Source organism: Vombatus ursinus, unplaced genomic scaffold (genome assembly GCF_900497805.2).
Source record: "Vombatus ursinus unplaced genomic scaffold, bare-nosed wombat genome assembly UNPS02004704.1, whole genome shotgun sequence".
Taxonomy (NCBI): domain Eukaryota; kingdom Metazoa; phylum Chordata; class Mammalia; order Diprotodontia; family Vombatidae; genus Vombatus; species Vombatus ursinus.
This window is the reverse complement of record NW_020944482.1, coordinates 25,515-40,591: the sequence shown is the minus strand read 5'-3', so window position 1 is coordinate 40,591 and position 15,077 is coordinate 25,515. Positions and strand designations below refer to the sequence as shown.

At 38.1% G+C, this 15,077-nt stretch overlaps 1 protein-coding gene across 2 annotated transcripts; it reads left to right on the top strand.

The window, feature by feature from the left end:
- Window positions 1-243: 243 nt before the first annotated feature.
- Window positions 244-13,517, top strand: LOC114027125 (zinc finger protein 501-like). 2 transcript variants are annotated; one of them, XM_027841001.1, is made up of 2 exons: window positions 244-330; window positions 11,269-13,517. In XM_027841001.1, exon 2 carries the CDS (start codon window positions 11,336-11,338, stop codon window positions 12,524-12,526), a length of 1,191 nt encoding a protein of 396 aa, XP_027696802.1. In that variant the 5' UTR covers window positions 244-330; window positions 11,269-11,335; the 3' UTR covers window positions 12,527-13,517. The 2 variants fall into 2 exon arrangements, with proteins under 2 accessions (XP_027696802.1, XP_027696794.1); XM_027840993.1 differs by lacking the exon at window positions 244-330 and adding an exon at window positions 416-623.
- Window positions 13,518-15,077: the final 1,560 nt, after the last annotated feature.

Sequence of the window (15,077 nt, the reverse complement as noted above, 5' to 3'; positions counted from 1 at the left end):
ATTCCTCTTAAAAAAATGTGTACTAAATAAAAAATTACAGTTCTTTTTCTCTTCTCTGTATATGGAAATATTCGTATTTATTATTTTCTGTCAAGTTTATAATAAAAAAAGGATATTAAAGTTTAAAAGGAAATACGTAAACTGCGTTTGTGGTGACAGGCAAATTATGTGCTGGGCAGGAAGAGCCTTTCAGGCGGTAAAGGGTCGCAAAAAGCTCTGGACAGATCTAGCTTTCAGCAGTGTCCTTGCTCCTCCTCCAATGACATGCGCGATGGCGATCGAGCGGAGCTTTTTCTAAGGGGCTCCGTTTGTGGTTGGGCCTACTGAGAGGTAGGTATAGGATGCCTGCCGGGGTAGGGGGTAGGGGGTGCAGGGAAAGGTGGAGGAGAAATGTGCAAATGCCGGAGTGGGAGAGGGTATCGCGACTTCAGGGGAAGAAGGTCGCTGTTGAGCTGCCTAACGGAAGCAACATGAGCCCTAAAATTTTGGGGAAGCTTAGTGCCAAGGCCCCGCCTTTGCAGGAGACCTTCTGAAGGGAGGCTAGGGATGCGTGCGCAGCTCCGTCACCATTTCTGGACGCCTTGGTTCGGTGTAGGACATCCGTCCTGGGATCCTATCTCCAGGTATTTACTGACTCGGACTCTAGTTACCTGGGCTTCTTTCTGTCGAGGAGGTGGGACATTTTAATACCACGCAGGCGGAGAATCTGTAGCCGGAGGCTTGTTTTTTGCTTGAGTAACAGTGTGTGGGGAGGGGGTGGTGAGAGGGAGAACCTCTGAGCTGGGACTGTTTGTCATTTGTCACTTGAGCGGGGGCAGGATCCGGAACGCGGAAGGGGCTGGAGAGTTGGAGGGAAGCTTCCGCCGGCAAACTTTACTGAGTCCTCCCTGTCACACAGAACGTGACCACTGGAAGGCACTCTTGATATTCTTCAGTACAACCCTCATTTTACAGATGAAGAAACTGAGAGATAAAATGACTGGAAATAGGTCACACAGCTGGTAAATGGCAGAACCAGGTCGGGAAGCTAGATCTCCTTACACCAAGTACCCGTGCTCTTTCCATGAAACCATGCCAGTGCTTACTGAGTGCCTTGGTGTTTTTGAGCCCCCTGAGGTCTGATTGTGTAACTGAATCTGTCACGGCCCTCCTACTACTACTGATGTGTCTCTGCTGTCAGTAACGTTTAGCTGAGTGTTTAGTTAGTGTGAAAATGCACATTCCCTGCGGTGGATACAGATTTGAACCTTTAATGAGGCTTTTTCTTTGGCAAGGCAATTGGGTTTAAGTGACTTGCCCAGGGTCACACAGCTAGTAAGTGTCAAGTATCTGGTCTGATACCATATTTGAACTCAAGTCCTCCTGACTACATGGCTAGCGCTCTATCCACTGCGCCACCTTGCTGCCCCCTTTAATGAGGCTTTTGCTGAAGGAATGCCAACCTTGGACATGAAGATAATTTTCCAAGTCATCCAGAAACCAAATTTTATCAAAAAGCATACAGTCCTAGGTCAAGTATACCATCTTTGGAGAGCAGAAAACAATACAAAAAATAAACATAGCCTTTTATAATTTTGTAATTATTTTATAATTTTATAATTATATACATTTTATAATTTTTTATTTTTTATAATTAGGAAACTGGGTAATAAAGTGGGAGAAATGAATTTTCAATGGTTAGGCTGCCAGTTAGTGACAAATACAGGAGGAAAAAGAATCTGGGTACCTTGCTTAACATTATGTGCTTCTATAATTCGATATTGTGGTATGTAGTAAAAGAATGTCAGACTGGTTTTAATCCTGTTGCTGCCACAAAGTGGAGGTATTATTATGTACAAGTCATTTAAGCTCTATTAATGTTTCTTGATTTGTGAGATGAGGATATTAACAAATAAATAATAATGTTTATGCTACTTATCTCATTCAATTAAAAAAAAACCCACTTATTAACAAGCACTTTTAACAAGAACTAGGTTCTGAGGATGGAAAGACAAAAAAGCAAAAACAAAAACAAACCATAATAGTCCCCTCCTCAGGGAATTTATACTCCTTGAGGGATATATCTTTTAATAGATGCAAGAGAGTGAAAGATAATGCAAGATAAGGAGTATAGAGGGCAACTGAAAGATCAAAGAATGAGCCTAGGAATATATGAAGCCTGAGAGAGCACTAATAAGCAGGGTAGGAGGGATTCAGGGAAAGCTTCACAGGAGTTGACACCTAAACTTTTTCTTGAAGGAAAATAGGAACTCTGAAAGGCAAAACTGAGGAGGGAGTATATTTCAGCCATGAAGAATGATTTGTGAAATCTTCAGGTGTGGGAAGTGGCATTTTTGAGTTCAGGGAAAAAGCTGGAACATAAAATGTATTAAGGTGAATATTGTGAAATCAAACTGAAAAGGTAGGTTGGAGATTCGTTGTAGAGGGCCTTAAATTTGAAGCTGTTTTCCTAGTGGCAATAGGGACCTTTTGAAGGTTTTTGAGTAGGGGAGTAGTATGCTTAAACCTGTTCTTTCCAAAAGTGACAGTTGTGGATGGTGAATTAGAACTGGGAGAGATAAGAAGCAGGGAAATGAATTAGTCAAATAAGAGTAGTATGAACGCCTGGAATACAATGGTAGCAAAGCACATGGGGAGAAGAGGAAGAGTAGGAGGTATTGTGGTGGTATAATCAACCAGACTTAGTATCTGATTGGAAATTAGATGGGGAAGGGAGGTGGAGATGGGGAATAGGGAAGGATCAAAGATCAAAATGAGGTTATTGGAAGGATGTTGGTGCCCTGGCCATAGACAAGAGGAAATTTAGAGGGAAATAGGAGTCCTTTTTGGAAACACTGAGTTTGAGGTGTCAGTGGACAGAACTTCTGGACTAGAGAGATTAGGGCTGGATGTATATATACATTTGGGAGTCATTTCTCTACTGATGATAATTAAACCTATGTGAGCTAATGAAATCATTGGAGAGATGATATAAAACTCCATTAGTTGGCCTACTAACATTCTCCATTTGCATGGTGGGTTGCTGATTATCAATATAAACATCTTTACAATGCATCAAAATGATGCAATGTATTGCTTAGGCAATAATCTATTATTTTAAGAACTTGTACCTCACAATGCATTTCATTACTTACAATTAAGGCAAGCTGCAAATATTTTCAATTTAAAAGGTGGGTGGGGGAAACAACAAGCATTTATTAAGCACAAACTATGTACTAGACTCTGTTAAGCACTTTATAATTATTATCTCATTTGATTCTGTCATTCCCATTGATAAATGAACTCCATAGGAAATGTTCCTCATTTTCTTCCTTCGCTATTTCCAAAAAGCCCTTTCTAATATATTATTGGTGAATATAGTCATTTCTGAGTGATTCTCCCCACATCAAATAAATGGAATTTGGTGCAAGATTAGCTCCCTAATTCTCCTCCCTTCTCAAGTACATAAGACCAAGATCTTTTTTGAATTTGAGTTTTTAATCTTTTTTTATGTCAGACACCTCTGGTAAATTATATTGAAAAAAGATGTAATTTTTTTTCTCATCCAAGTTTACAGACCCCTTCAGGGACACCAAGTTAAGAACCTCTCCTTTAGAAGTTCTTGAATGTTGAGAAGTCCATTGAGCCTTTTTATCATGGCTCTTTGAAATTTTCCCTATAGATTAAGGGACTGGAGTCAGTGGTTGTTGTGAGGATAAAATAAGATCATGTATATGAAATCGCTTTGGAAACTAGCCCTATCCTGTCTCCATTCCTACATGCTCCCTCCCTGCATTCTCTTCATCCTTCTGAAGTTCCATCTCTAACAGTTGCCTTCCCTGATCCTATCCCCTTTGTGGAAACACCTTCCAATACAGGGCCTGAAACCCTGGAATGACTCCAGAGCTGAGGCTGAACTCCTAGCAATGATGATAACCTGCCTGAACTCCTTATTCCTTAGTAATAACATACTCCCACCTCATCACCCCATCCACATCCCAGTAGTTTTGGACACTTGGCTGTCATGGTTCAAACCGCATTTCCATCAAACCCATCTTCCACTGACTGCTTCATCCCTTGTTCCATCCCTCTGAACTCCTACCCCTGACCCCCAGTATCCTACTTTAGAGCTATTTTGTCTTCAAGCTTTTTCTTTCTCACCGCTTCTATCTATTTTGTACTCATTGAGATCTGGCTCCTTCCTGATGACACAACTTTCCAGCCCTTTGGATATATACGTCCCCTTAACTCACTGGTCTTGGTAGAAGAGTTGCAGTGTCCTAAGGGTTAATAGGTAACAGCTATAAGAATTTTAATTGATTGTATGATAAATATGGACTGAGTGAACCTCCAAGCAGAAATGATAGAGGGGGAGCATAGAAGTGCCCTCTTATTCTGTGACTCTGTCAAGCTTCAACCTTGAACTATTCCCACCATCTACTGCCTTTATTTCTACTCAAATGCCACTGAACAACATCAGAGAAAGTTATAAAACCATGTTGACTGAGTCTGCTACAAATTTATTTTACATAATCTCAACTGGGCCCTCACAGCTGGTAGGCAGTCATTTTACACTTCCCTAATTGATTTGCTATCACACTTACCACAATGACTTTTCCAGACTTTTTCATTCTTCTTCAAATCTCGCATAGTTTCTCCTCCCCCTACTCTCACAACTGAGACTGTTGCCTTGAGGCTGTTTGTAGAGAGCTCCCTCTTTTTTCCTCCTCATCTCAGATACCCTTTGCCACTGTCTCCTGTCTCATATGAAGGAGATAGTTTTGCCAAGGAAAAATCCTCAACATATCTGTCTTCTCCAGCAGATTGTCCCTCTATCATCTCTACTCTCACTAATCTTCAATCTCTTTCTGTCTGTTGGCTCCTTCTCTACTGCCTAGAAGCACACCCATGTCAAAAACCCCTCACTTATCATTTATCCCACCTAGCTATTGTATCTCTTCCCCTTTTTGGCTAACTTCCTTGGAAGACTGTCTAAAAGTGGCAACTTCACTTCCTTTCCTCTCACTTGTTTCTTAACTTCTGATTTCTGATTTCTAACCTCATCATTCAACTGAAACTGCTCTCTCCATAGTTACCAATGATCTCTTAATTGCCAAATCTAATTGTCTTTTCTCAATCTTTATCCTTCTTGACCTCTCTTCAGCCTTTAACACTGTCAATTATCCTCTTCTTCTTGATACTCTCTTCTCTCTAGATTTCATGACACTGCTGTCTCCTGGTTCTCCAACCTAACTACTCCTTTGTCTTCTTTGTTGGATCTTCATTCAAGTCATGCTTTTAGTGAGTGTCCCTCAAGGCTCTGTCCTAGGCCTTCTTTTCTTCCATATTGTTGTGCTTTATGTTCCTTTCAGCTTCTATATCATCTTCATGCAAATGAGTGTCAGATCTAATTATATAACACTAACCTCTCTCCTTCTAGTTTTGTGGCACTAGCTGTTCCTTTGAACTAGTTGTTTTGTAGATATCTTAAAATCCACATATTCAAAACTGAACACATTATCTTCTCCACCCCCCCCCACCCAAGTTCTCTTCTCTTCTTAACTTTGCTATTACTGCTAAGTAATACTCCTTTACTTGGTGATTTCATGAGCTGCCATGGATTTAATTATGTTAATGATTCTCAAATCCACCTATCCTGCCCTAACTTCTCCACTGACCTCCAATCTCTCATCTCCTACTGACTTTCAGACATCTCAAAATGGATGTCCAGTGCATATCTAACTCAATATCTCCAAAATTGAACTAATTATCTGTCCCCCATACCCTCCTTCCCTCCTACCATCCCTATTACTGTCAAGGGCTACTCTGTCTTCCCAGTTCTCCAAACTTACAACCTAACTTCAACTCCTCACTATCTCTCATTCTCTATATCCAATCTACAGATCTATCAATTTCACTTTTGTAACATCTCTCAAATATACCCCCTTCTGTCCTCTGATATTGCCACCATTCTGATACAGGCCCTCATCACCTCATATCTGGACTATGGCAATAGCCTGCTGCTGAGTCTGCCTGCCTCATGTCTTTCTTTCTACTCCAATCTGTCCTCCATTCAGCCACCAAAGTGATTTGCCTAAAAGGCAGGTCTAATTATGTCAACACACTCCCCACCCCTATCCATACTCAATAAACTCCAGTGACTCCCTTTCTCCTCTAGAATCAAATACAAAATATAAGTTTGGCATTCAAAGCCCTTATATGTTACTCCCTTCCATGTATTCTTCAATACATGGCCTCTTTGCTGTTCCATGAACTAGACATCCCTGTTCTTGGCATTTTCTCTTAATTTTCTCTTAATTGGCTGTCTGAGATGCTTAGAATGCTCACCCTCCTCAATTCTCACTACTGACTTCTCTGCCTTCCTTTAAGCCTCAGCTAAAATCCCTTTTTCTATAAGAAGCTTTTTCCAATTCCTTTTAATTCTAATATATTCCCTCTTTTAATTATTTCCTGTTTATCTTGTATATAGCTTGTTTGGTTATATTTGTTTACTTGTTGTCTCGTCCATTAGATTATGAGCCTCTTGAGAATAGGGACCATCTTTTATCTCTTATTGTATTCCCAGCACTTAGCACAGTGTTTGACACATAGTAAGTGCTTAATAAGTGATTATTGACTAACAGTTGAGGGCCCCACCATCCTCCCATTCACTCGTTCAGCCTTACTACCTAGATGTCATTCTCAACTCTTTATCCTTTCTTACCTGGACGACTACAGAAGTAGTTGCCAAGTTTGGTCAGTTCTCCATTTGTGGCATCTCTAATATACATACCCTTCTCTTCTCTGATACTGCTACCACTCAGATGCAGGCCCTCATCACTTCATGCTTGAACTATGGCAGTAATCTGTTGTTAAGTCTCCCTGCCTCAAGTCTTTCCCTACTCCAGTCCATCCTCTTCTCAGCTATCAAAGTGATCTTCTTAAAGCACCAGGCTGATTATGTTAGTCCCCATCACCCTCCCATTTAATAAATTCCTGTGACTCTTCATTATCCCTAGGTTCAAATATAAAGTCCTATGTTTGATTTTTAAAGTCCTTTATAACTTGGCTCCTTTCTAACTTTCCAGTCTTCTTGAACCCTTTTCCTCTCAACATACTCTATAATCCAGTGATTCTGTCTTCCTTGCTGTTACTCAAACAAGACACTCCATCTCTCAGTTCCATTCATTATCACTAGTTGTCTCCCTTGTCTGGAATTCTCTCCCCATCTTTGCCTCCTAATTTCCCTGGCTTCCTTCAAATTTTAGCTAGAAATATCATTTTCTGAAAGAAGTCTTTATTGGTTCCCCCTTAATGCCAATACTTTCTTTCTGAAATTATCTCTAATTTATACTGTATATATATATATTGTTTGTATGTAGTTGTTTGCATGTTTTCTCCCCCATTAGATTTTGACCTTCTTGAGAGCAGGATTATTTTGTTTTGTTTTGGCCTTTCTTTAAAAGGCCTTTGACACACACACAGTGCTTGGCACATCATAATCACTTAATAAATGCTTGTTGACTTGACTTCAACCTTTACAGTTGTTGTTTTCCTGTATTTGAGATTACCAATTTCCAGAACAAATATGATCTTCCATTTGGAAGGAGAGGGGAGAGCTCTAGCTACTGATGTTAATAGAACCATCTATCTAGTACAGGTAAAATTGGTCTCTTTCATTGCTTTGTATTCTCTAGCTTTATTTTCTTAGGACTCTATAACTTCCCCAAAAGAGTAGCACAAAGGAAGAGAAAATGGTCACTGTGTTCTTGAAATCTCATGTGGTTAGGACTTAATAGTGATCATTAAAGAAGTGGAATCTCTAAAATTTTGATCAAAATATTCTCCTCAGTACTCCTCAGATCTGCTGGAATGGTGATTAATGTTAAATGAGACTAGAACGGTATTTTCTCTTTTTCCTTAGTTTTGACTTATTAATTCTGAATAAGGGTACCTGTATTTCACTTCACATTTGATGTTTTAAAGCCACTGTGCTTTTCCTTTCCTCATTACCCACCCCTCTTATATTGCTTTTCCAACCCTTGTCTAAAACTTAAATTCATCTGCATTTACTTTATTTCAATTTAACATCTTCCTATTCTCCCAGATGAATTTTCTTTCCCAGTTATTAATCCTAATTAATTAGTAATCCTTACCTAATATTTCCACCAATTCAGCATAACAAATATTTGTTTGCACCTATTATGTATAAGACTATGGTGTTGGTGGTGGTGGGGATACAAAGATGAAAAATGAAATAGCCCCTGACCTCAATGAGCTTACACATGTACTTTTTTTTTCTTTGAGTTGGGGAGGTATGGTATATAAATTTGTTGTTGTCCAGTTTTTTCAGTCATGTCCAACTCTTTGTTACCCCTTTTTTGGATTTTCTTGGTAAAGTTAGTGGATTGGTTTGCCATTTCCTTCTTCAGCTCATTTTACAAATAAGGAAACTGAGGTAAATAGGGGTTAAGTGCCTTGCCCAGGGTCACACAGCTGGCAAGTGTCTGAGGCCAGATTTGAATTCAGGTTCTGCTGACTGCAAGCCCAGTGCTCTATCCTTTGGATCACCCAGCTGCTCCCATCTGTGTATGTACATATACATTATCATATTTTATATCCACATATGTTTATATATGTGTATACATATAACACACATATACACACATTGTGCATTCATATATGTATGTATGTGTGTATATACATACATATATACAGAGAGAGAGAGAGAGAGGGAGAGAGAGAGAGAGAGAGAGAGAGAGAGAGTGTAAGACCTGGAATCGGAAAACCTGAATTCAAATTTTGTCTTACTATCTGTATTATCATGGACAAGTCACTTAACCTATCCGTATCTGACTTTTTTCATTTGTAAAATGAGAGTGATACTTGCACTACCTTTAAAAATCTTAAAAAAAAATTAATCCATACTAGCAATGCACAACTCTGATGATTTTTCAAAAGCAATGTGGCAATTTTGAGAAAGAAAAATAAGGGAAAGTGAAGGAGAGGTGAATAATGAATTGAATCTCTGATACTGCCAGCTCAGTGCCTTTAGTACCGAAGTGCCTTTTGCTACCTTGTCCTAGGTAGCATTCTCTCAAGAGACCCAAACAACATGGTCTAGGAAGATTTAAGGAGTGGCAAAAGGCACGCACGTGCACACACACACACACACACACACACACATATATACACATACATTACATAATGTATGTATAATAAATAAAATATTATATATGTGTACATAAATAGGAGCGACTAGGTGAGCAATGAATAGAGCTCCAGGCCTGGAGTCAGGAAGATCTGAGTTCAGTGCTGGCCTCAGACACTTACTGGCTGTGTGACCCTGGGCAAATTACTTAACCCTTATTTACCTATCTATGTTCCTTATCTGTAAAATGGGGACACAATGGAGAAGGAAATGGCAAAGTACTCCAGTATCTTTGCCAAGAAAACCCCATGGAAAAAGTCTATAAATTCTTGTAGAGTTGGACAGGACTGAACAACAAAAACAAATACACACAGATGTGTGTGTTATATATCTACTCTGAACTTAACATGCAAAAAATGAAAATGGAAAGTAAAAACAGAAAAAGAGGATTATGTGTGAAGTTATGAATTTCTATTATATACAGCTTACTTTAAAAAATTATAATACCAATAAACATTTGTTAAACATCTACTATGCATAAGGTACTGTACTAAGTGCTGGGGATACAAAAAGAAGCCAAAACCAGTCCTTGCCCATAAGGAGCTTATATTCTAATGGGGAAAACAACATACAAATGAATATATACAAGGCAAGCTATATACAAGATAAGTAGGAAATAATTAATGAAAGCAATAATAATTAACAGGCACTAGAATTAAAAGGGGTTAGGAAAGACTTCAAGCAAAATATGAGATTTCAGTTGGGACTAAAAGAAAGCCATAGTTGGAGTTGAGGAGGGAGAACAGTCCAGGCCCAGGAGACCACCAGAGAAGAGAAAATGCTTAGAGCTGAGAGAAGGAGTATCTTGTTTGAGGAATAGCAAGGAGGCCAGTATTACTAGGTTATGGTGTAGAGTAAGATGTAAGAAGACTTCTAGTCTTTTTTCTAGTCTTCTCCCTTTCTAAGATAGGAGGGGGCTAGATTTAAAGGGCTTTGAATGCCAAACAGAGCATTTTATATCCTGAGGGTGATAGAGTGCCACTGGAGTTTATTGAATAGAAGGGTGACGTGGTCAGACCTTAATTTAAGAAAACCACTTTGGTGGTTGAATGGAGTATGGATTGGAGTGAAGAGACTTAAGTTAGGAAGACCCACCAGCAGGGGTATAAAAAAAGTATAAAATGCATTCTGTGTGTTACTTTCAAAGCTCTCTTGCTTGTCTCTGTTGCCTTCTGAATGTTCTCCTCTGTGGGAAAAAAGAAATGCTTCATTGACCCTCTTTTTTTTTTATTGGCAATACTATCATTAACTTTCCCCTACCCTGAAAATCCCTGCTTCCAATGAAAAAAAAAAAACATAATCCTTATAATAAATAAGCACAGTCATACAAAGCAAATCCACATATTTCCCGTGCCCAAAAATGTACTTTAAAAAATTTTTTTATACCTTCAATCTATTACACTCTGTCAGGAGGTAGGTGGTCATTGTTCTTCTGAACTCATGTTTTGTCATTGCATTAATCAGAGTTTTAAGGCTTTCAAAGTTATTTTTTTTCCAGTGTTACCATATAAATTGTTCTCCTGGTTCTCTTCACTTTATTCTGTATAATTTTATATATGAGTCTTCTCAGATCCCTTTTGTCATTTTTAATGGTGCAATATTTTTCCATTAATTTCACATACCATAATATATTAAACTATTCTCTAATTGATAGATGTTTTCCATTGTTTCCAATTCTTTGTTATAGCAAAAAGAGCTGCTATAAAATGGTTCCTTTTTCTCTTTCTCTGAGCTCTTTGGAACATAGACCTAGGAGTGTTATTGCTGGGTCAAAGAGTATAGATAGTTTACTGTCTTTTTGCTTATAGTTCTAAATTACTCTCCTGAATGGCTAGACAATAGCTCCCCCAACAAACAGTACTTCCTGAACTCTTCTAACAACTATCATTTTCCTTTTTATGTCATTTTTACCAATTTTCCAGTTCTCTGGAAAAGCCATATTTCCTTGCATGTGTTAATTTCAATACTGGAAATTAATATACGTATATGTACACATATACAATATTCTTCCTACTGGCCTAGTATTCTTTTCCCTCAAAACAAAATAGATAACATTTGCATTTTTAAATTTTTTTCAGATTTGGAGACCAAGAAAGGAAGACAATTACAAAATATCTTTTAAGCAAGAGATTCACTAGGTCAATAATGGAAAAATTCAGAGGGGACATTACACAGGATCCCATTTTTGGAGAAGAGTGTGAAAGTGAGGGCAAATTAGGGAGGCAGGAGCAAAACCCTGCAGGGAAGATTCAGAAGAAATCCTTTTCCAAGAAGAAAGGTTTTAGGCAATTGACAGTCACCAAAAATATAATGCCCACTGAAGAAAGAGATGATAAATGTAATGATATTAGGAGAAACTTCACATTGAAGTCAAAACTTATTACTCATCAGAGAGTTCATATAGGTGAGAAATCTAGTAGTTTTGACACATGTGGAACAACCTTCAAACAGCATTCGGAATTAGTTAAATGTCGAAAAATTTGTTCAGGGAAGAAAACTTACAAGTGTAATGACTGTGAAAAAATCTTTAGTGACCGCTCAAACTTTATTCGTCATCAGAGAATTCACACTGGAGAGAAACCCTATAAATGTAAGGAATGTGGGAAAGCCTTCAGCCAGAGCTCATCTCTTATTGAACATCAAAGAACTCATACTGGAGAGAAACCCTATAAATGTAATGAATGTGGAAAATCATTCACTGTGAGCTCATCCCTTACTCAGCATCAGAGAATTCATACTGGAGAGAAACCCTATAAATGTAATGAATGTGGGAAAGCTTTTAGTGATTGTTCATCCTTTACTCAACATCAGAGAATTCATACTGGAGAAAAACCTTATAAGTGTAATGAATGTGGGAAAGCCTTTAGTGATTTCTCATCCCTCACTCAACATCAAAGAATTCATACTGGAGAGAAACCCTATAAGTGTAATGATTGTGGTAAAGCTTTTAGCCGCAGTACACATCTAACTCAACATCAAAGAACTCATACTGGAGAAAAACCTTACGAATGCAATGAATGTGGGAAAGCCTTCACTGCACACTCAACCTTTACTCAACATCAGAGAATTCATACTGGAGAGAAACCCTATGAATGTAGTGAATGTGGGAAGGCTTTTCCTGAAAGCTCATCACTTACAAAACATCAGCGAGTTCATACTGGAGAGAAACCCTATGAATGCAGTGAATGTGGGAAAGCCTTTAGCCAGAGCACACACCTTATTCAGCATCATAGGATTCATACTGGAGAGAAGCCTTATAAGTGTAACGAATGTGGAAAAGCCTTTGGTAATAGCTCAGTCCTCCTCCGACACCAGCAACTTCATACTATAGAATAATACTGTTAATATAAAAATTTGGGGAAAAAAGTTTTTCTTAATTTGCCCTATTTTTCCATTGACATACTTGCCACCAATGGCATTTACTTCTAACTTTTATAGGAAGACCAGGCCTATTGCTTGGATTTCAGTCCCATAAAATTAAGCATGTCAAAAGCCTCCTAGCTGGGATAGGTATATCAAAAACAAGATTTCCTTATCAGTGTGTCATCTATGTATATAATTTTGCCTGTCTTCTACTGCTTCTTTGGTTCCTGTACATCTCCTGTTTCTTCTCTGCCTGCTCTCCCACCCAAACTTTTAATTGTACACTTTGCCCCTGATCTTTGTGTCTTTGTTCCCATCTGCCTACCTATAGGGGTTCTGATGTTATTTTATTAGTACCTGTGCATGCCTTAATTTTTACTTGTTTACCTGGATCCTACCCCCTTGATCTCAGGTATTCATATATACTTATCTGTCTGCTTTCTAATGCTGTGCTTTACACTGACTTTCAATTAGAATATCAGTTCTCCAATATTTTCACAAACCCCTTGTTTTTCCTAGTCTCGGCTTCTTATTGCTTCCTCTCTATGATATGTTATTGTCGTCAATACTGCAATCACTAACAGATTTATTCCTTTATTCAAGTATTGTATCTTTCCTTCTGACTGTTGTCTCATCATTCCTATGGCCAAGTGAGATCTATTTCTGCTGTGCCAGTTATGTTTGTTTATGAATTCTTTGTACTGATTATTTATAGGCTTCTTAAGGGTCTCTAACAGTGCTGAGCATAGAATAGAAGAAAATTCCCAAATTGGGACTTTTTAAAAGGCAGTAATATAAAAGCAATAAAAAAAAAAATCAAGAGGTAGATTTAGGCTTGGTTTCAAGAAAACTTACTAATAATTAGCACTGTACCAAAGTCTAATTGGCTCCCTTAAAAAATATCTTTAAGCAAAGGCTTGATGACCACTTGTTGGATATGTTGTAGAGGGGATTCTTTTTCAGATATGGGTTGGATTAGAAGACCTCTAAGGTCCCTTCCAAGGCAGAGATTCTATGATTTTATGAACAGGTGCTTAATAAATATTTGTTGGTTTATTAAGGATCTAATATTAGTCATATCCTATGTGACATCATAGTGGACTTCACAAAATTGAGGTTTTTTTGCAGTGATTTATTTCCTTTTACATACTTGGCCTTTAATTAAAGTGAGCTGATGGTAGTGTTTTGTTCATGGCTTCATGGTCTATTCTAGATCATCATATCCTGGTCCCTTTTTGAGATGATTAAGACCAAATAGTATGCTTTTCTGTTAAATTATTATTGTTACAATAGGGTTAAGTTTTACACTTTTGTTTTCATTGATATAGAGAACTCATAGGTGAAGAAATACTACCAATTCAGGTCAGTCTCCTTACTGCAACTGTTGCAGTAGTTAGAACACTGAGACGTTAAGTGACATTCTAGAATCATACCACCATTATGTGTCAGAAGCATGACTTGAACCTAGGTGTTCTTGTCTTTCAGGCTGGCTTTTATCCACCATTCCATGCTATTTTTAATATAACTATTGAAACAGTGGACCCCAAACTTTAAAGAACACTATACAAGATATACAATTTGAAAAATATATAATAATGTTATAAAAGGTAGTAACTTTCTCATTGATCTTCACCTGTTCTCATTCCTATAGACCTAAGTAAAACCAATTGCACAATTTTTGGAGTTAAACCATAGCTTTAACATCTCTCATCAACTTTGTATCAAAAATCCTAGGGGTCTGTTTCCTTCCAACCTATGATATTCTCCTCCTAATGTGAGACTTTTTTTACAGCTTAGCAGAGAAAGGGCATTAATGTGACCTCCTGATTTTCCACACTCTTGGTCCCTGCTTTTAATAGGAAAATAAGCATGTTGGCCCAGGAGCATAATGCTGCTTAATCAATCCTGTAAGTCTACCTTTTCTCTAGTCAGCAAAAAAATTCTTTACCTTTCCATTTGGTATTTGCTCTGCACGTTGCATATACACACACAGTATGAAATTGATCTTTTTAATCAGTTCGAACTCAAAGCATTGAGTAGAAATAGCTTTTCATTAAAAGTCTTGGAGTTACCAGGAGAAATTATTAGCCATACCAAAATGTATTTTAATAGAACGTAACATTTCAAAATCAGTGTAAAGTGATTTCTCTGTGTACTAGAAAACTCTGAGATACCCTTAATCATGGTAGGGACTTTAGACTTTACCTTTTTTCCTCTATTACTGAAGAGTTGGATCTTAAACCATCTGATGAACACTGTTATCTTGGGCCGCAGTTAAACCTCTGCCTAATTTCCCTATTGACTTGGGTCCGTTAAATATTTAGAAGTCCCAACATTGAGGCAGGGTGCAGCTAGCCTCAAACTAGAACCTGTACATCCTAGGAATGCTCTTAAGGTTCTCAGCCCTGCCTGATTGGGAGTTCTGTAGAGTTCTGACTCTAGTTTCTTTAACTACTTCTGCTGAAAGACCCAGACCCTAGACTTTAGCTCTATTGAAGTCAGAAGTCTACTGCTTTGAGGGTGG

Bases quoted from the DNA above. Each gene is read 5' to 3' on its own strand.
- LOC114027125 (XM_027840993.1), top strand. From the start codon at position 547: ATGCGTGCGCAGCTCCGTCACCATTTCTGGACGCCTTGGTTCGGTGTA. The intron at 624-11,268 runs GTATTTACTGAC...AATTTTTTTCAG, and splicing joins TCCTGGGATCCTATCTCCAG to ATTTGGAGACCAAGAAAGGA.